Below are 20,311 nucleotides of genomic sequence, written 5' to 3'. Positions count from 1 at the left end.
TGAGACCATATTTTAATAAATTTAATTATATATGGTACGTGCATTTCTGCAAAGACAATGATAATAATATGAATCCCGAAATAACCCCGACATTTATGAAAGTCAGTGGAATGGAATTGCCTCATTTAATTAAAATTATTCAAAGGCAGTATGACGAATTTAAATCGCTGAAACAGACAGAAATCCCTCTAAAGTTAAAAAAATCTCCTTTTGGCAAAATTACAGACTATCGCCAACCCGAGTTTTGGGATAAATCTCATACGGACTATATCCCCTCCGGCTATATTGGTATAAGACAATTTATTACATTAGAAGGAGTAAGAAGTTTACGGTTGATTATGCCAAAACAAAATCAATCGTCTGCTGGATGTGGACGGAGTTTAACTCTGAGATGCGGATTGTGCAAGGAATTTTTAGCAACACTGAAAGAATATCAAGTCTATTTTGACACGAAGCCAAATGGTGAAGAAAGCGATTAAGGAATTTAAGAAACGTAGTTGATATTTTTATTAAATAGATATTTATTAGTCTGACATATAAAGTAGTTATACACTCACATTTGTGTATGGATTTGTTTATACTTGATGAGATCTAAATTAAGTAACTTTAATTTAAATGTAAAATTGTAAGAAAATAAACTTGTGTACGCATATACACATTACATGTTTTTCATTGACTATCCTTGTAAACTTACAAATATTTAGCAATTCGGTTACGTATTTTTATTAAAAAGTAATTTATTAGTCTGGATTTTAGGTAATACTTGCTAATGTTATAAATATAGTTATCTATTTGTTAGCAGTTAGTAGGAAACCGAAATTTAAATAAAAAAATTGTAAATGCTTTTTGGGCATGTATGTATCTGTTCCTTACTTTCATTGCATTGCTAAGTTGATAAAAGGCTCCACAAATATAATGTCATCGCCCAGTCGCAATTCAGATCACTTTCAATTTGATCAGAATAAGTTCATTGTGTTCAAATTACCCATCAAATCATGTGTCCTTTGGATATGGGAACAGAATCAGTTGAAGTGGTAAGCAAATTTCTGTGATATATATTATTATTTCCCCGAGTCGGAGCTTATGGAACCGTCGTGTCTGTCTGATGGTCTGTTTAAATTTCAATACAAAGCTCATTGACGCTACAAATGGTTTCTCATGAAAGAATCCCATGTAAAATTGTAAAAATTCTACATCTGGCTCGGGCCATATCTGCAATGTTGGTTTTTAGTCATTAATGTTTAATCATAATTTCCATCCTGGAAAACAGATGGAAGCCGAACGTATCATCATCCCAGTAAACGATCTGGCGATAATGTTGACTAATACCACCGGTCAACATTCCCTCATAGTTTACAATAGGGAGTTACATCAGGTGCGACTAGAGGAGATTGAGGATGCACCACCCCCACCGCATCAGATTGAGATTATCATGCAGTCTCCGTTGGAGGCAACTGAAGGACAAGCGGTTAATTCTGATGTCCGGGATCCTAACCTTACGACATCTGAAAGGGTACGTGTGTATATTAATTTACATGTATTTTTAATTACATTAACTTCTTAAGGACGAAGTACATACATGTGTGTAGTATTTTATTTTTGTTGAGGACGAAATGCACATATTTGTGTAATAGTTTTATCTACCTGGTGGCGTTGTAAACCCATAGGGAGCGTCCATAAATCACGTGATCGATTTTTGGACAATTTTGACCCCCTCCCCCCCCTTGGTGACCGGTGGTGATAATTTCGCTACCCCCCCCCCACCTGTCACGTGACACGAGATGATGCTCAAATTAAATCATGTCCGGAATAACAATATTTTTTAAATCATTAATCAAATTAGAGCTACATTACACACATGTGTAAATAACTATTTAATACGCCAGGCAGACATAACAATTTAGGTCGAAGCAAGTTTATAAATATGCAAAATGAAAATCAAATTTATATAACGTGCGTGTGGTATCATACCACACGCACGATATAAACTCTCATGACATTTATTGGCAAAAAACTTTACTCATGTCACGTGACATCTGACCATCTACCCCCCCCGTGATAATTCGTGACAAATTTCAGACCCCCTCCCCCCCTCTAATCGATCACGTGATTTATGGACGCTCCCATATGGGGATCATATTATTTTCAATGAAGGACAAAATACACATATGTATGTACCTCATAAATTATCCTGGCATAAGAATTTCTCAAAAATAAGAGTATTTCTTCGGTATTTTTTTAGAAAACTAGATGGTGAAAAGTTGATTTTTATGGATATTTATCTTCACAAATTTTGAGAATTTTCCCTATATCGACCTATGTTAAAACAGTGAATTTTTCGAGTTTTACTCCAAAAAACTCAAAACATGTTGGAATATATATTCCGCCGTTTATAGGAAATCACGAATATTTTAATTCTTGCTATCACGTGCACTCGCGAAATAGACATGTTACCCATGAGAAATTTTACTAATACATATATCAGTAGTATGAAATAATATGAAACAATAATTTATTTAATAATTTTACAGATGCCTGCCGAAGCAGACATCAAGAATTTCACGTCCGTCATTGAAGAATTAATATCCAAACTCGACTCTATCGTCGACCCGTCTGGACGCTCCAATGCGGATTACTCCCGATGGATAGAGGTCCACAAAAAGGTGGAATTTCTTGAGAAAGCTCTTGCAGCAGAATGCAGAAGAGCAGCCCACCTTGAGGACGAGATGGAAACAATTGATGAAGAGCACACTGAAGAATTACAGTACTTGGATGAAGAGAGAAAAAAGGACCAAGAAGAAATCTCAAGTCTGGAGGAAAAATTAAAGCAAATGGAAAATACTCAAGAAGAAAGAACAAAATTGGCAAAGGAATTAGACTTGTTAAAACTCAAATTTAGGACAAATTTGAATATATTTAAAAAATTACAACATCTCAATGCTATGGGCCTGGTTAATAGGCTACATGACGCATCAAAGGTAAGTGTTTCCAATTTTTTTTCGTACTTATAATTACGATTTTGTTGCAAAGCATGCTTGTTTTTTTAGGATACTCTCTTCCTTACAACGTGTCTAAAACAACTGTCTTCAGCTCCGAATAAGATGCTGACGGTTCAGCCTCTGACCTCGTCAGTTGTGTCTGAAGCAATAAAGGAGGCACAGGAAGCCATACAGTCCAAGCAGCAGTCCAAGCATCCACCCCCACAAACGCCCCCGCCAGTAAACGAACGAAAAATAAAAAAAGTAGTAATTTAGTAGTGATTTTATCGAAATGAGTCATTTGTAGAGTTCATATATACATGTAGAATTTAGTAGTGATTTTAGTAGTGATTTATAATCATTTTAAGTTGATGATTGAAAATAAAAACAAATGATTTGATGGAAATGAGCAAATAAAAAAATAAATCGAAAAAATTTCATGCATTTATTGTAATAAAATTATCATAATTATTTATTGCTAGAACTTCCTCTAAATCCAACACTCTGCAAATGCATTTGCTTAATTAACTTGTTGCATATATTTAAATGTTTTTGGCATAAAATATTGGCTTTCCGCTGAGTAACGAATCACATAATACATAATCAAATTTCCTCGATATGATATTATTAATAGTAGAAAGATCTCGATCATGAAAGAAATTATTCTTCTTAAGTAATTTAGTAATTCTGCATGCATATAATCCAATTTTGTCATAGGTGCTCCACATTTTCCGTTTTCTTGCTGCTACAACTGGAAAAGTCTAAGAAGTGACACAATAAGAATTGCATACGAATTTGTTCTCGTGGCTTTAGACGGTATTGGGATTGGTTGCATATAAACACTAATAAATACCGAAATCGTTAAATTGGTAGTTGTCGGGACGGAAGAGGTGAAACTTCCACTATGGTTGGAACCATTATTCCAATTCGCAGTATTATTGGTTTCTATAAATAAAATTTTAATAAACTTTACGTGTTATTTTTTTAACTATGGTGTGCATACCCCCAATTGTAATGCTCGTATTCAGCAACAGGAATGGATCAGTGGGCCGATGAATTATCTCAGAGAAATGCGTAGTTGATTCCACCATTGGTAGGATTGTAGTCTCGATTGCCAGTTTTTCTGTGATGGTTTTATTTATGAATGAAAAACCGAGATTACGTAACAAAAAAAATGTGTACAATACCGGCGACAGCAGTGTTTATTATTGTCTCCGTTGTGGACTCTGTATTGTCTTGCTCGTGATCAACACTTGGTTGTGTGGGGTGTAAGGTTTCCGGCAAATAAAAATTGGTCGTCACTATTTTGGTCGTTGGCAAAGTCGTGAAAGTAGGTAATGTTGAAGTATACAATTGATTTTCAGTTGTGGTGGAGGTTGAAACCCGCTCTAAGAATGTCAAAATGTTAAAATAATGGAATAAATTGCGAAAAATGGCAGTGCATACCTGTTAAAACATTGTGCATTATCTCTTCTTTAACAATGATATTGTTTCCACTTTTAGAATGGTTATCAAATGCACTCGTCTGGGTATTTGCTAAAAATTAAAAAACAACTTATTTATTCAGTAAAGAAACACTTTGTTCTCAGTATAAAGTGAAAACATGAAAATGAACGTACCAAACCTGTAAATTCTTTTACATGCAGTTGGATTTCGAAAGGTTGCCAAAATTCCAACCGGAATCTCGTCACGATGAAAACATTTCCGAGCACTTGAACTTGTTACTCCATAAACGCAACCCACAATTTGAATGCATTGCACACAACTATCATGACGATAACATTCCGCATACGAATTTACGGTCTGCAGCACAACACAAATTAATATAAGCAAATTCATTGTCACTTTGTGTGTATCAATAAAATTAAGCAATAATCAATTCATTGTATGTGGAATAATAAATATCTTAAAGTAAATTTCTTTAGAATAAAACTGGGCGTAATTCGCTTGGAATGTCAAATGATGTTGACCAGCTTTTGCAAGCCATGTACATTTAATTAAGCTATTAAACTGTGAAACTTAACACCCATTATTATGCACATTTCATCATTGTAGTAAAATATCAATGTGTGGTTTTTTCATCTTGACATACATACTCACCATGTAACGCTCATATTATAATAAATACGCTTGACAGGTCAAAGGTCACGGCGCCGCGGTCACTGCGCTGGGGTTATCTGCAACCCCTGGGGGGGGTCAGCCCCCAGAATCGCAAAACTCCATGCAAAAAATGCATGCATAAAATTTGCATGCTAAAAGTTGCATGCATTCGCTATAAAATCTATAAATAGAAAATGAGCGAGGGTTGCTATAATGTCCTTACTCTCGTGGCGTGACTGATTTACATAACTATGGAGAGCATATCTGTAAATGTATGCATGCTAAAGTCCAAAGTCAAGTTCAGAGCAATTTTTATTGATTAATCTGGGATAAGTTGCTCTCCTGAGGTAATAAATATTTCACATTTACGAAGTATGATCATCCACAAAAAATGCATTACTTCAGAGCAGGGCTCGGAAAAATCCAGAGTTTTATTTAAAAAATAACAACCCAGGGGTTGTATAGCGGGTTTAAGTATTAAATTTTATTTTGTTTTACTAGGTTTTCATTGATTTTCAATACACACGCAGTGTACAAAAGTTATCTTTCTTTAGAGATTAATTACAACGGTACCTGCATATGTACGTATGGAAATTGCCCCAATTTTATGATTTTGTTATGCAGAACGTCATTATTTCAATTTAATTTTAACAAGAACGCTACATACTTTCCGCTAAATTTATTGTTCAGCATTAATTAATTTTTTACCAATTGTAAATAATTTCCGAATTACGACCAATACTTTTAAGTCAAATTAGATTTTTAAACTAGTGAAATATGTATGTATGCATAATCATACACAGAAATAAACCCTCAAACTCCACACGAATTATTAAGCTTGAGATTTTTCCATTTTTGTAACAATTGTAATTAATTTCTTAGTGCATTTCACCAAATTCTTTCCCCCCAAGCATCAACCCGATTTCTTGCGGCATCGATCCCGTGGACGTAGACTAATAAACAATAAAAAACATCACATTGCCATTGATGTTTTATCACTTTATTTTACAATTTTATAATTTTCGTAATTTTTAGCCTTAAGGACCATTCATAAATTATGTCACAAAAGAAGGGGACGGGGAGCCAATGGTTCAAATGATGTCGTCCCTATGTGACATAATAATATGGTAAAGGGAGGGAGGGGGTCTAGAAAATGGCGATTTTTTCCGAAGAAAAATAACAATTCAAACTTAAAAACCCGCATACAATGCCACCTTACCTTCAGAAACAATGATCCAGGCATGTAGTTCTTCGTAGTGTTTTCCTTACCGTAATGCCGATATTGTCAACGACCACTGGAGCGCGATGGGAGTACCCTCGCTTAAATGCAGGATGCCATCTTATACGCAGTCTATGCAAGTCGGTCTGTTTATTAAAAAACGACCCAACGGTACGCTTTCACGGGTATGCTCACAGATATATATATATATATTTATATTTACATAGACATATATATGCACACTTCCCGGTATTAAGGTTGGTCCAGCTTGGTATTAAAATTATACCGGTCCGTAAAAACCACAGATACATAGTGACATATGTATGTAGTGACATAGATGGTGGAGCTACTGAAAAAAGTGTCTCAACATGGACGACGATTTGGGTATCATTTTGGTATAAAGCATTATGGACTTTGTTGTCACTTTGCCCCAAATTTTTATTTCGTAGTAGTTGGAGCAGGATTTAGTTTCACTCAATAAGTTTGCCAAGTTTTTAATATTGGAGTGATTTGAAATCGGGGATCTGTGTAAACTACATATCTATGGTAAAAACCTACAGACACATATATACATACATTCTTACGCAACTGGTGTCGAATCATTGCCAATCATTACCGGCCTTAGTACATACTAGCGTATAAGCCCGTCTCCCCCCGGGCGAGAGCTTATCTGAGTTTCATGAAAATTGAGTGGAATTGTGGATAAGTTCACCCAATTAATTGGGTTCACCCAATTAATTGGGTTCACCCAATTAACCCATTTCTAAAAGTGTATTAGTGGCGTACTTATTTATTGATAATGTACATACATATATGTAACATATATATTATAGGTATGTATTATAAAAATTGTTTTGTATAACGGTCTGAAGCTTTTGGGAACATTGAATTTTCGAGATACATACTTACATATGTTGTATGTGGGTAATGGGTGTTTTAAGCGAAGTAATCAATCTATGTATTATACATATGTACTTACGTTTCAGAAGTCTGATACGTTAACGGGTTAATTTCTAAAAACTTCCAAGTTTCTGCATTTCTTAGGCAATCACAGGAAAAAAATGGATAAAGTTTCTCAGCACGGCCTACATACACAGATAAATATTTTATGCAAAAATGATCAGGAACTCGGGCAGGATGTTTTGTTCAGTTGATTACACATTCATCCATCAATTGGATTATTTTGGGGTTTCGGCTGCAATTCATAACCAGTAAGGTTACGGGTTTGGTAGCATTCGTCTAAATGTTGATTAATACTTGATCAATATTTTTCTGAATATGTTATACAGGATCTGAACACGAATGTAGGCGGGAAAAATAAGATTCCGTGACTTGGGGTTCATCGTTATGAATGCATTATAAAAACTAGTCTTACTAACGTCGTAAGGCTTTATAAATATTTAATTTATTGATAACATGTTGGGTACTTAAAGCCAACAGAGGTCGACGCATACCTACATATTTTCTGCGACAGCGGCAGTCTTATTGCTTTTCTGGAGCGTCGGTTTGGTATCCAATTTTGAAATCGAATATATATTTATAAGGTCAGCGGTAGTAGGGCGTAAAATTCTATCGGCGTCGTATGGGAAAGTGTCGACCTTTGCACATTTTCGTAATCCAGACACGTAGGTGGATGGGTTAACTTGCTAATAGCTCTGCTTTTCTCGACCAATGGACGAACGACAAATTTTGTAGAGTTTTTCAGTACCTCCTACATACATACATTGAATCTGGATGCAAGGTTGCTCAAAAGCTGTCATCAGTCGATTCTATTATTTTGGGAAAAACATTAGCTCACATGATTTGTTTTGCTGGAAATAAAAACCTGTAGATTAAACAATAGTGTCATTTACATATGACACAACTCAATTAACATTTAAAAAGTTAAAATCCCGAATTGGGATCTCGTCTTGTTATCCAGTATGCATATTTATTTTTAACAATTCTCAAATTCTGTCAAAATCCGAACGTGATCTAGCTCTTCAATTTCTAACTGTCTTAAAAGTATGTAAACTCTTTAAACGACATTTTACTTATAGATATCATCTTATACTTTTATCGTGTCTAGTCGGATACAAGTATAAAGCTGTTGTGTAGGGTCTGGTTAATTGAACAATCTTTATTTTCCCGTACTTCAACAAACGATCCACTGGCAATATGTTGGGCAACCTTTCCCTCCACATACTTTATTTCGCGTTCGTCTGTGGCAACCTACAAGTACAATTTAACCCATCAAATTTGGTTCCGCAAAACTCAATATTCAACATTCTAGTTGATCTTGACCAAGTGCATCAAGCGGTCTGGGAACACACCCTATTTTACAATCTCCTAGATGACAACTCTCGGCCTAAAAAAAATTCACTACATGTCTAATTTTGTCCTTAACAATTCTAGACAATACAATAGCTGCAACAATGCATCCTACACGGACCCAAATAGAAGCCCACGTTACAGGCAAGAAATTTTCTTCATAATTCCAGCCATTCCACAATGGCTTTCAACTGCAAGTTTTTACCAAATTCAGTTTCAAATGTCGTTTTGCGGAGAAAATCCAAGCCTTATTTTTTTCATTGACAGTAAAGCAAGGGCTACCACTATTATCCCACTGGCACCTTCATTGATCCAAATGATATCTAAATTGTTCGTGCTAGGTCTCAGTGACCAAACCCAGGTAGATATGTACGTTTTCTGGCACCCATGTGGGTCTTACCCGCTACGTTGGATAAAGCATTACCACACTAACTCGTTTAAGGAATGGGAATTCTACAACCACAAGTTAAATGAAATGAGAGTTTCAACCGGACAGGGGCCACATCATCCCATAGAAGCAAGCAGATGCGTTCGTCTCTACTATTCTAACAAACCCATTCCACTGACCATCGCCTGTCTCCAATTAACTTTAGGCAAACTTTAGAATTTCACAGAATCTCAAACCTGGGTTGATAAAAAGTCACGACGTGTACATGTAATTTGTCACTACATCGTATTGTCATCGAAAATCCTGCATTCATACGTTTTTCCTGGAAATTCCCGACCAAAGAAATTTTTATTTATTTACGGTATGAAAATTATTCGGACTAGTTTGACGGCAATTTCGCTTAAGCCGTCATCACTTGTCGAATCATTCGAAACATTTCTCGTCCCGTTCGATGTTCCTATATGGATCGGAATTAGATATAGATAGATATTTATTTCAAGATTGATATGGCGTTAGCCTTTACAATCACAATTGTGGAATATATTGTATGAGACATTTGAGACATTTGAGTCTTAGCCTAGAGTAATACTATTTATCCTATTTAACCTATGTATATTAATATTAATATTAATGTTTAGCCTACTTATTGTTTAAACTATTTTCCTTACATTTATTTATTTATCGTGTTGAGTGACAACTTGAAACTGATCAGGTTACAGTATTTTCTCGCGATTCTATTACAGATTTAAAGAACAGGTAGATATCCATAATTTTTGATTCATCCAGCTCGGTGAAGAATAGTGCGTACTCTTTAGTGGTTACTGGTATCTTATGCTTATGTAAAAATCTTGCTCTTGATACAGAATATTTTTCACATTGACACATGACATGAAAAAGGTTCTCTTCCTCTCTTCTATTACAATTTTTTGAGAAAGTAACTCTATCATTGGATCATAAAAATTTTCCATGCTTGCTAATTTCACACTACTTTTACAACACGTAAATTGAGACAAGTTTGCCCTGCATTGTACTACTAATCGAATTACATTCCATGGTATCTCTGCGTTAAGGAAGGGTTCTCGTCTTTTATGAGTTTTTGTAAAATAATAGAGAGGCATAGACGTGCTATTCTGCATTCTCAGTATATCATGTTCAACACTTTTGTCCTTAATTAATTGTATACAATTATTAATTTTTAAAAGAAGGTCAGGACAACCATTTTCATCATAATATTCCGGTATGCTTTCGAGTAGAGTTTCACATTCCCATTTCGATAGGAGTAATTCTAATTGCTTATACCAATTGTGCTTTATATTTGGCTTTTTCGATTTAACTTTTAAAGCTTCATAACATTGTCGTAGTAAACTATGCTGCGGAGTTGTGATGATTTTATTCCAGAATCTAAGAATATTTTTGACAACAGATATTTCAATAGAGTTATAATCTGATTCGAGTCTGAGAAACCAATTAGGTGTCTTATTTGGAAGCATGAAAATTTTCCTCATAAATTTATTTTGGAAAGTGACCAGTTTATCCATCATACTTATACCCCATACCGGTGAGCAATATAGTAATACAGATTTAACGGGAGAATTAAAAAGCGTTATTCTACTGTCAAGGGTTTTAATTTTGCCTCTATAAAGTAGTGAGTGTAATTGTTTTTCTGCACCCTCTGCCTTCTTAATAAAATCTTTTCCTGTTTGTAAGAAATTACAGTTTTCGTAAAAAGGGACTCCGAGATACACATATTTGTTGACTATTTCAATTTCATTTTCACACCAGAATAATTTTGGCTTAACAAGTTTGTATCTATTTATCTTAAAAATAATAACTTTTGTCTTTGCTAAATTTACAGTTAGCTCATTATCGTGGAAATATTGTTGGATAATATAAATCTTCGATTGCAAATCAAAACAATTTGTGGCAAGCAAAACAATATCATCAGCATATAGTAGAGCATGAATTTCTCTCATTAACACTTTCAAGCCTGGGATTTGGACATTTTCTAATATTTTTACAAGGTCATCCATAAAAATTGTGAACAATTTTGGTGAGAGCGTTTCTCCCTGAAGGACAGATTTTTTTATTGGGAAAAATTCACTTTCACCTTCTCGTGTTCTTACTTTTGCTTTTGCATTGGAATAAATCATTTTAATAACATTAATGAATTTTGTGCTGAGCTCGACTTTCTCCAATTTAAACCACAGCTTCTCCCATATTATTGTATCAAAGGCAGAAGATAAATCGACGAATAAGGCATAAACCTTACAATTTTTAGTGCTTAAATGAGTTTCTAAAGCGGATTTTAGCATGAAAACATGGTCTTGACAACCTCGCCCTTTTCTGTACGCTCCCATCAGATACAATATTAATCAGATACAATATTGTTCTGCTCACACCATACATTCAGCCGAGTTGTCATGAGAGCTGTTAACAACTTTAATGACGTATTAACAAGAGAAATGGGCCTATAATTGGCCGGGTCTGAAGGGTTGCCTTTTTTGAAAATGGGTACGATTGTAATTTCTGACCACTCGGGTGGACTACTATCATTACTGCTCCAAAGTGAGTTTATGCAATCTAATAGTAATGCTTTTTGGTCATCAGATAAAGCTTTCAGAAGCTCATTTGGTATCATGTCTGGACCTGGGGCTTTATTTTTTGCTAATTTCTTAACTGTAGCAGTCAACTCGAAAAGAGAGAAAGGCTGATCTAAATAGTGGTTTCTAATTTCTGTGGATGATAATGGTACAACAGTTAAGTTATGGTCGTATTTTTGTGCATAAAAGTTTTTAATTTTGTCCACACCTGCAGTTTCATTGCTACTATGCTGTGGCATTCGTTTTGGTCTGTAATACTATAAAGCTTTATAAAACTCTCTAGAATTTTTGACATTTGCAAGAGAGCTGTCCAACTTATTCATGAATTTTAACTTTTTAGCGATTATAAGGTTTTTATATGAGCGCTTTGCGTTGAGGTAATTTGTTAGATTGGTGGCAGTCTTATTTCTGCGATAAATTTGTAAGAGATGCTGGGCACATTTTTTCTCTTTTTTACATTTTTCGTCGAACCAGACAGGGCCGAAATTAGGTCTGCTGGCTGACTTAATTACACGTATCATTTTAGTGTCCAATGCTGATTGATACATTAAATTAGTTACTTCCCGAATGTTAATACTACTTGAATCATGATAAGATAGGAGGTTGTCTAAGTTATCTTGAAATGAGTCCAACTTTAGGTTGTCCCATATTATTCTTTCGTGTTGAAATATTCTGGTTGGAATCATGATTTCATTTATACTAATTAAAATTCTGAAGTGGGCTGATCCCTCACAGTCAAGAACTTTCAGATCAACATAATTTGTCATTTTGCTAGATACAATGCATAAATCAATGACACTGCTTCCATTTCTATTTCAGAAGGTAATATTTCCTGGTCTATCAGACAGTACCGAACCATTTAGAATAACATAATCACCTTCTTCAAGTATTTTGCACAGGTCTCTGCCTCTTTTGTTGATTTTATTATCTAGAGATTTCCATTCAAGTTCATCGGAATAATTTGGATTTTGGAAACTCCCTACTCTTGCATTTAGGTCTCCTATCACAAAGCATACTTCATTATGCGAGTCTATATCTTTGAATACGTTTTCTAGTGGTACTAGTGAGGAGGGCGAGAGATATGTAAAACAAAACTTTACTTTAAATGTGTCTAGAACTAACATGGATCGGAATTATGGCCGCGGTACTTGCTGTAGCTGCCATCGTGGCAATTACAAAATTAGAATCATGTATATATAGACTTGGCACAGGTGTATTTTGGACGTACGCCTGCCTTATCGGGCAGTATGGCGGGACAAGTGATACAAAAGGCGTTGGGTGATGGTTTTGACGAATTCGCGGGTGAATATCTCTGGCAGGGAGTAGAATTTTGAAGTGATTTTTGGTAGACTGCAAGATAATACTCTCAAAAAGGTATTTCCAAAATTTTAAGGTGATAGCTTCAAAAATGACACCTCCAGTGTCCTCAGAGTTGGAGGGTGCCGTAAAAACACTTTCCAAACTTAAGTACTCGTATAGCATAATAACCTAAGAGGTCAGAGGTGAATTATTCTTAATATTATAACCCTAGATAATCATTGCATGTAATAATAAAAGAATCCACAATGAATTACATAACGTTGGCCTTCCATTGTCAATGAAATTTTTCCATGAAAAGTGATAAATCGGACCGTGCACGGGAAAATCGACCTGCTGACCTTGAATGCAGACCCACTGGGTCAAATGAAGATTGAGGGTAAAGCTGGAAGTGTCCTGAGTAATATTAAACAAAATAGTTAAGATTTTGAGTAAACAGTCTTGGAGAAGGACCCAAGCTAATCAGCTGACGGGGAATCATAAAAAACTCGTAAACTAATTTGGAAAATTAATGGTCAAATTTTGTTGAAAATAAATTTTAATAACGTTTTTGTGTCCCCTGCTACAGAACTATTTTACCTACAAGGTGCAGGTGACAAAATAATAAAATTACCAAGTTTTGGTTAGTTAAATTATTTTTGAAGTTCAACCTTGATGACGACGGAAACTTTTCCAAAAATTTTATTGGGTTTGATGAAAACTCATTTCGTGGGGTGTAACCACTTATCAAAATTTAATCAAAAATATTTACAGTGCAATATACTATATGTACCTTGGATAAAAACAACGTTAGGGATTTTTAGCATCAAAGTCCTAAAATGTGGGGGCCTTTAAAGTCGAGGAGTTGCGTTCAAGAGAGCATTCCATTAAGACAAGTATGAAGCTAGACTACAAAAGGGACTTAAAAGATAAGCATGATACAAAAGTGGTTTTATATAGTGAAAAGCATGCTAAGTCCCTTAAAAATAGTCGCAAAGACGATTTTTGCACCAGGACCTCAGAAAAAAATATTTTGTTCAACGCCATTTTATAAGAACACTGGTTTGGAAAACTAAAAAAGGACACCTCTCCAAATTTGACCTTTCCTCATTTCGCAGAGTACATAAAATCGGAAGCCAGATATGCTTACCTATAGTTTGAGACATGGGCTTTCACATAAAAAATGTTAGAAATCTCTACAACTAAAAACCATCCCGCAATTAAAATATGAATTCGTCAAAACCATGTCCTAACGCCTTTTGTATTATGAAAATGTTGCCACGCTCTAAGATTTTCATATTTATATCACCTTGCTTCTTCTTCTTTATTGGGACAGAGTTTTATCAAGGGTCGCTATTGTCCTCCCTGATCACTACATTGCCACCCGAACTTCCCAGAGACGGAAATGAGCTGCTGGAATTAAATTTACAAATAATCACAACCGGGACGATTAGTGGAAGTCGTGGATTAATGTCATCGACTATTGACATGGTTGATGAAGCGCTCAATAACCCCAACCTGGACAAGTTGCACAGATTTCTTTACGAGCTAAAGGTTAGAACAATATATATTATGACTCTTCAGAGCTACCTGGTTTGGGTTCAGCCTGCAAATTCCCCCACGTTTGACTCCAGCAGAGGTAGAAGAAAACTACAAGATACGTTTGCCGTTTTGGATGAAACTCCTTCGGATGAAAATTTTAAATCCGGCCTAAGTGTCAAGAGAAAATTGTGGGTTAAATCGTTGGACGATTTGGGCTTGATTTACGTTACGCCATTAATGATGGAGCGAACGTGGCTGTTTCCGATATTTTCGCAGGGAATAGGATGACTTTGGCAGTCTGGACCTTGCCAGAGGTGGGAAATGTTTCAGGATAAAGCCGACTTACTCCGGGATATAGGAAGTACCGTATCAGGAGCTCCGCTTAGGAAAGCGGTGCATCAAGTTCGTTATCAAAAGCTAAAGAAGGGTGTAATTTTTGAAGAGGCCAACCCTGTCTCTCTTTCTGCTTTGAAAAGCATACATACTTTGTGCGGTCTTCTACTTGCTGGAGGTTTTGCTTTGTTTTTCGTAGAGGAATTCGTTTCTGTGCGTCAAAAATTTAAACGCCGGATTGTTGAGCTCTTGTATGCGCTTAGAACCGCTATCGCCGCTTGGTTTCAAAAAGTAAAATCTCTCCATTTGTTTTCCTAGCTGCACTGCTTGTAGTAAAACCTATATGTCCTTCAAAGCAAGTAAAGAAATCATGTCGACTGGTACATCCCACTTAAGGAGACTCGGAAACCCTCAGCTAAATTAAGCAAGTTGTACTAAAACAGGTGAAATTAATGAATAATTTCCGATATATCATTCAGTTTTCCATATTTAGAATTACATAATTACAAATTACACGAAATTGATGCCCTGCGTATTTTGAAATTAGATAATTTATCTATACACATTGATACCAGAGGACAAAGCCTCCGATTTTACGCCGTCGAATTCTATTAATTTCTCGGCATATCTTCGCTTAAAGACATATTCAAATTATAACTTGTTCATTATTAAATCAACATGAGCATAGCGATTTAAAGCGTCATTACTTATATGACTTTGTTTCAAGTTCTGTAATTTTCTGTACAGAAAGCTTGTCATTTGTGTACAGAAGAATATTTAATATTCGTCCCTCCTTAAACATGTCTTCTAATATTAGTGTAACAAGCATTTTAATCGACATATGTGACATTATAGATTATTATATTTTGCATATAAATATGTCTGTCATATTTACAGTCTTATAAGAAAACTGGTCCCAAATCACTCAGAGAGAGGCCTAACAGTAGCATATTATAGAATTTATCATTGTAGTAGTAGTATGTAAATACATTAGACTTGATTTGCATCGACGTGTAAAACATTGGCAGTTCTAACTCCAAGGAATGATCGTAATGAATTTCGTAGAATATTGTAAACAACAGAAATACCTTTGCATAAATACATACCTATTGCTGAAGATATCGAGCGTGATAAAATTAATAAATTAATCTTGGATAAATATGTACTTGTGACATAAATACATTACAATCCCAACATTCTCTTGAAATGTGTATATACGCTTTAAAAACTATACGCAACTCGTTGCGGAATTTCACAAGTAAAACTTATCGATTAGTAACTACGTAAAGCTGTGAATAGGTAACACTTTTCCATTTCAGATTGACAAGCTTACTACAGAAAGGAAATCATTAAAATTTAACTTTACAGTCGCCAGAATTTAGAATTTCATAGATCGTTATATGTATTCTATGAGTAATTGATTTACTTTTTGGAGCATACCTGACAGGGGATGCGGAACTGTATACAGAGACAATGATATTGTAGGCCCTGATTATCAAGTTTTGATATATAACATTATACATAAATATCTAAATTTTGAGAAACAATTCCACCCGATGTCCCCTCCGTTACGCAGCCAATGGTAAGTAGATATATGTACGTAACCCATTAAAGAGGAAACTGTAAAATATTCAGGTCCTTTAATGTAAATATACTGTGTTATACTAAAAACCTTTGTCTGCTGCCACGATGATTGGAGATTCGGACATTACTACGCTGTATAAACAAAATGATCACATTTCGAGATATTTGTTACCAATATTTATCATTTCGATATTTAATTCGTGTCCATCCATCCTTTCAATTCCACGTCGAACCAAACAAAAAATAAAATTTGGTTAGGTTAGATACTTACAACACAGACAAAATAAAACCAAGCAGGTTAATTACCCGACGAAAACCTTAAAGACGGTCCGTTTTATGGAATCGCAATTTAATCTCAATTAACTGAAAAAAGTAAAATATCGTCGTCAACGAGGTACTCTAAATAGGTGCCCTGAAAACCATTTAAAATGCTTCTACACTCCGTAATTCCATCTATAAAACGGCAAATAAGGATCTGTCGATTGCTAGGATATCAAGAATACCGATTTCCGTCAAAAAACGATAAGAAAGTATTGGAGTGTTCGGAAGTTAAGAATGTCTGGTCAAAGAATTTGCTTATCGTTACCGTTATTTTCGCATTATTTGTCACATTTAATGGTTTCTACGTAATTTCCACGTCCCTAAATCAGGTCGGATTTGGTGCATCGGTCGTAATTATGATGACGTCAGGAACAATGTTTGCTGATTTGATGCTCGTGTTACTTGCATTGAGAAAAAGTATGCATAATAAATAAAACTTTGAACTAGGGCTCTGCACGAATCCAGTCAAAATCGAATCTGCGATTTGAATACCAAGTAATAATCCGAAATTTTAGTATCCGACTTAATTCGACTTCGATTTAATTCGGCTTCGACTTAATTCGACCTCATTTACGAACCGGTCGAATCCAGATTCGATTCGACCCGATCAATTCATGATTCACGTGGAGCACTACTTTAATCATTTTCAAACAAAATGATAAGTAAATATTCCCTTTTGCAGGGTATGAAATCATTACCCTAATAAATATGATGTATACCCTGGAGAAAAAATACTACCAACGCGGGGAAACCCAAAATAAATGGAGTAATTTTGCTATCAATCGAGTCCTCGACATGTGTCAGATCATCAGCCCGTTGTACTCGCTAGGAATGATGATCCCTCCAGCCTTTCTAAATCTGTGTGCGGCACCCTGGTTGGGATCCCTAATGCTTAAATGTGATCAGCCACTCTGCCAATTGAGAAATATCCTTCATATTTTCCTGTCCATAATTCAGTCGTTCTTTTCTCTCTACATAATTTGCGCCTCTGTTCTGTCCTGTTGTCCCATGTTGGTCGTGATTCTTATCTGTTTTTCTCGACTGGTCGAACGGCTAAAGAATAAATTGGATTCAATACCCGTGTCCGAAGGGATCTCGAGATACAAGGAGCTCTGCGTCTTGGAGAAATGCATGAATAATTCGTATCAAGATGGGTGCATTCCGTTTCTCATTACGGAACTGTTGCTGTGCACAATTCTGGCCTTGTATATTATGATTTCGGTATGCACAATTTTAAAAGTTTTTATATTGCCTTACAAAAATTGTATCTTTTTAAACCAAGTACTTAGGGTGAGTTTTTTCAAACGAAACGGCACGTTTTTTTCTTTATATTGTACTACTCGTTCACAAGAATTACTTGAATTTCAGTAATCATTCTTACTTACAATGAGGAGGTGTGAGGTGGTTATCTCCGATATCTACCGGACTAATTTTAAATTGTTCACGTTCAAAAATAAGTGGACCCGTATTTTCTCGTTTTCCTGAATGGGCATGTTTACGCCCTTGGCGGAATTTTCAAAAAAAATTCCAGCCAAAATTCGGATTTTTAAAAACGCTGTAACTTTTCGAATTTTAACCCGGTTTAAAAAAATAAACCCATTTTTTGTTCATAATTACATCCCTGATAATATACAAATTCATTTTTAAAAACTTTTAATTTTCTAAAAATTATCGTTTTTAGGGTTTATAAAAATTCAGAAATAGCATGAAAATATCAAATTTTTTAAATTTTTAAAAATGAATTTTTATATTTTCAGGGATGTAATTCTGAACACAAATTGGGTTTGTTTTTTGAAATCGGATAAAAATTCGAAAAGTTACAGCGTTTTTAAAAATCCGAATTTAGGCTGAATTTTTTTTTGAAAATTCCGCCAATGGCGTAAACATGCTTATTCATGAAAACGAAAAAATACGGGTCCACTTGTTTTTGAACGTGAACAATTTAAAATTAGTCCGGTGGATATCGGCAATAACCACTTCACACATCCTCATTGTGAGTACGAGTCTTTAATGAAGTAAATGCGCACTTTATTCTAGATTAAGTGGATTTCTTATACTAAATTTTGAGTTTTCAGTACAGTTTATTTTATCCAGATTTTTAGGCTGCATTTCGTTTTTTAAATGCAGCATTGTCTTTAAAAGTGTGGGAATTATTTTCATGACTTAATTACAGGGATTCATCACTGGAATATCGGATGAAAACATGGCTTTGATGTGTATCTTCCCCGTCGTTGTGGTGGAGCTGGGCGTGGTAACGATGATCTTTGCCGGAATGGCTGGTAGCATTTATTCAACGTCTCGTACCGTGTGTACAAATATAGCCAAGAAAATCCATCAGTTGCACCTAACAGGTCGCAGAACCACTTTGGAAGTCAAGATTTGTAGGTCTTTGCCCATTTTGAAAGTAAGATTTGGGCAAAACTTTGTGGAAATGGTGACCTGTCTGGTAATGGTGGATTTCTGCTTAACGCATACAATTACGTTGTTACTGATTCGATAATTTATTTGATTGAAAAACGTACTGCCAGTAAAAATAAGAATCTGGGTCCGGTTGAAGATATTGTATGCACATATTTATGCACAATTACTTTTCGATGTCCAAATTTAAAGTAATTTTCGGAAGTTTGTCGTCCAGAAAATCTTTCTTAATATTTGCTTGATGCTGTAAAATGTTGGTAAAAATAATGAATTTCTAGACTATTCATGCACGTGGAACTTTATAAAATACATAAACTCACAATTTTTAATTTTGAAAACTAAATGTCAAAATAGTCTGATCAGGTTTATATGTAAATTTAAATATTAATATTTCAAAGGACTCGAAAATTCTAGGTATTGCACGAACGAACATTAGACCAACCAATTTAGTGAACAAGACCAACAAACAACATTTCATTTATTACTCCAATTTTTGCTAGTATGTTTCACTCATATCAATCGATAATATAATTTAATACGTATATTGTAGAATTTAGTATAAGGTTTCATAAGTAATGATATTTTGTAGTTGTATGAAAATGCCTTTATTTCTTTGTATTGTAATTGAGTGTCTCATAACCTCGTGATTTTGAGTTTTCCGGTTCTCTTGGGCTTGGGCCACTATTTTTTCTGTTGCTGTGTGAGTGAATAATTGTATGGATTATTCTTGGGTTTGAGTTGGTCATGAGAAGTCATGTAAAATTAATGTTCCAACGAATTAATTGATTCTAATTAAATAAAGTGGTTTAGTAAATGTAATTGGCTTTACTAGTTCCAGCTTTGATTTTAAAGTAAAGAATCGCAAGAATCATAAGTCACGAGAAGAGTTTTAAAGTCATACACCGCATTCCACTCGGCAATTTTTAAGTGAGGACTTATCTACGGGTAGTAGGTCTGCTCCCTCAACATTTTGGTGACCTCGACGTGATTGTCGAGAGTAGTGTGGTGTTAGTGGTTCCTGCCTTAAAAGACGGACTTGTGCCAAGGTCAAAGAGGAGGAAAAGATTCACGTTGCTGCCGTATTGCCCGTCGTTCATCCCTTTGAGAAGACCGAGTGGGTGGAGCAACAGAGACCAACCAGGAGTTAATTTATAAGAAGAACCGAATGAGCGGTTTGCTGCGGCCCTAAGCGCAGCCTACCTAGGTTGGAGAATTCCAGTTT

At 35.2% G+C, this 20,311-nt stretch overlaps 2 protein-coding genes across 2 annotated transcripts; one reads left to right on the top strand and one right to left on the bottom strand.

Moving 5' to 3' along the window:
* The first annotated feature begins 896 nt into the window (after positions 1–896).
* On the top strand, positions 897–3,400 carry LOC110860350 (mitotic checkpoint serine/threonine-protein kinase BUB1 beta). Its single transcript, XM_022109391.2, has 4 exons — positions 897–1,034; positions 1,271–1,513; positions 2,532–2,978; positions 3,048–3,400. Exons 1-4 carry the CDS (start codon positions 996–998, stop codon positions 3,252–3,254), a joined length of 936 nt encoding a protein of 311 aa, XP_021965083.1. The 5' UTR covers positions 897–995; the 3' UTR covers positions 3,255–3,400.
* LOC118439193 (hepatitis A virus cellular receptor 1-like) lies at positions 3,401–4,530 on the bottom strand. Its single transcript, XM_035860291.1, has 5 exons — positions 4,425–4,530; positions 4,166–4,366; positions 3,982–4,101; positions 3,832–3,923; positions 3,401–3,739 (listed from the first exon to the last, which is right to left on the bottom strand). The coding sequence occupies exons 1-5, from the start codon at positions 4,441–4,443 to the stop codon at positions 3,521–3,523; spliced, it is 651 nt and encodes a 216-aa protein (XP_035716184.1). The 5' UTR covers positions 4,444–4,530; the 3' UTR covers positions 3,401–3,520.
* Positions 4,531–20,311: the final 15,781 nt, after the last annotated feature.

Source organism: Folsomia candida, unplaced genomic scaffold (genome assembly GCF_002217175.1).
Source record: "Folsomia candida strain VU population unplaced genomic scaffold, ASM221717v1 Fcan01_Sc031, whole genome shotgun sequence".
NCBI classification, from domain to species: domain Eukaryota; kingdom Metazoa; phylum Arthropoda; class Collembola; order Entomobryomorpha; family Isotomidae; genus Folsomia; species Folsomia candida.
Note: the sequence above shows the minus strand (reverse complement) of the source record. Positions and strands in the feature narration are given on the sequence as shown.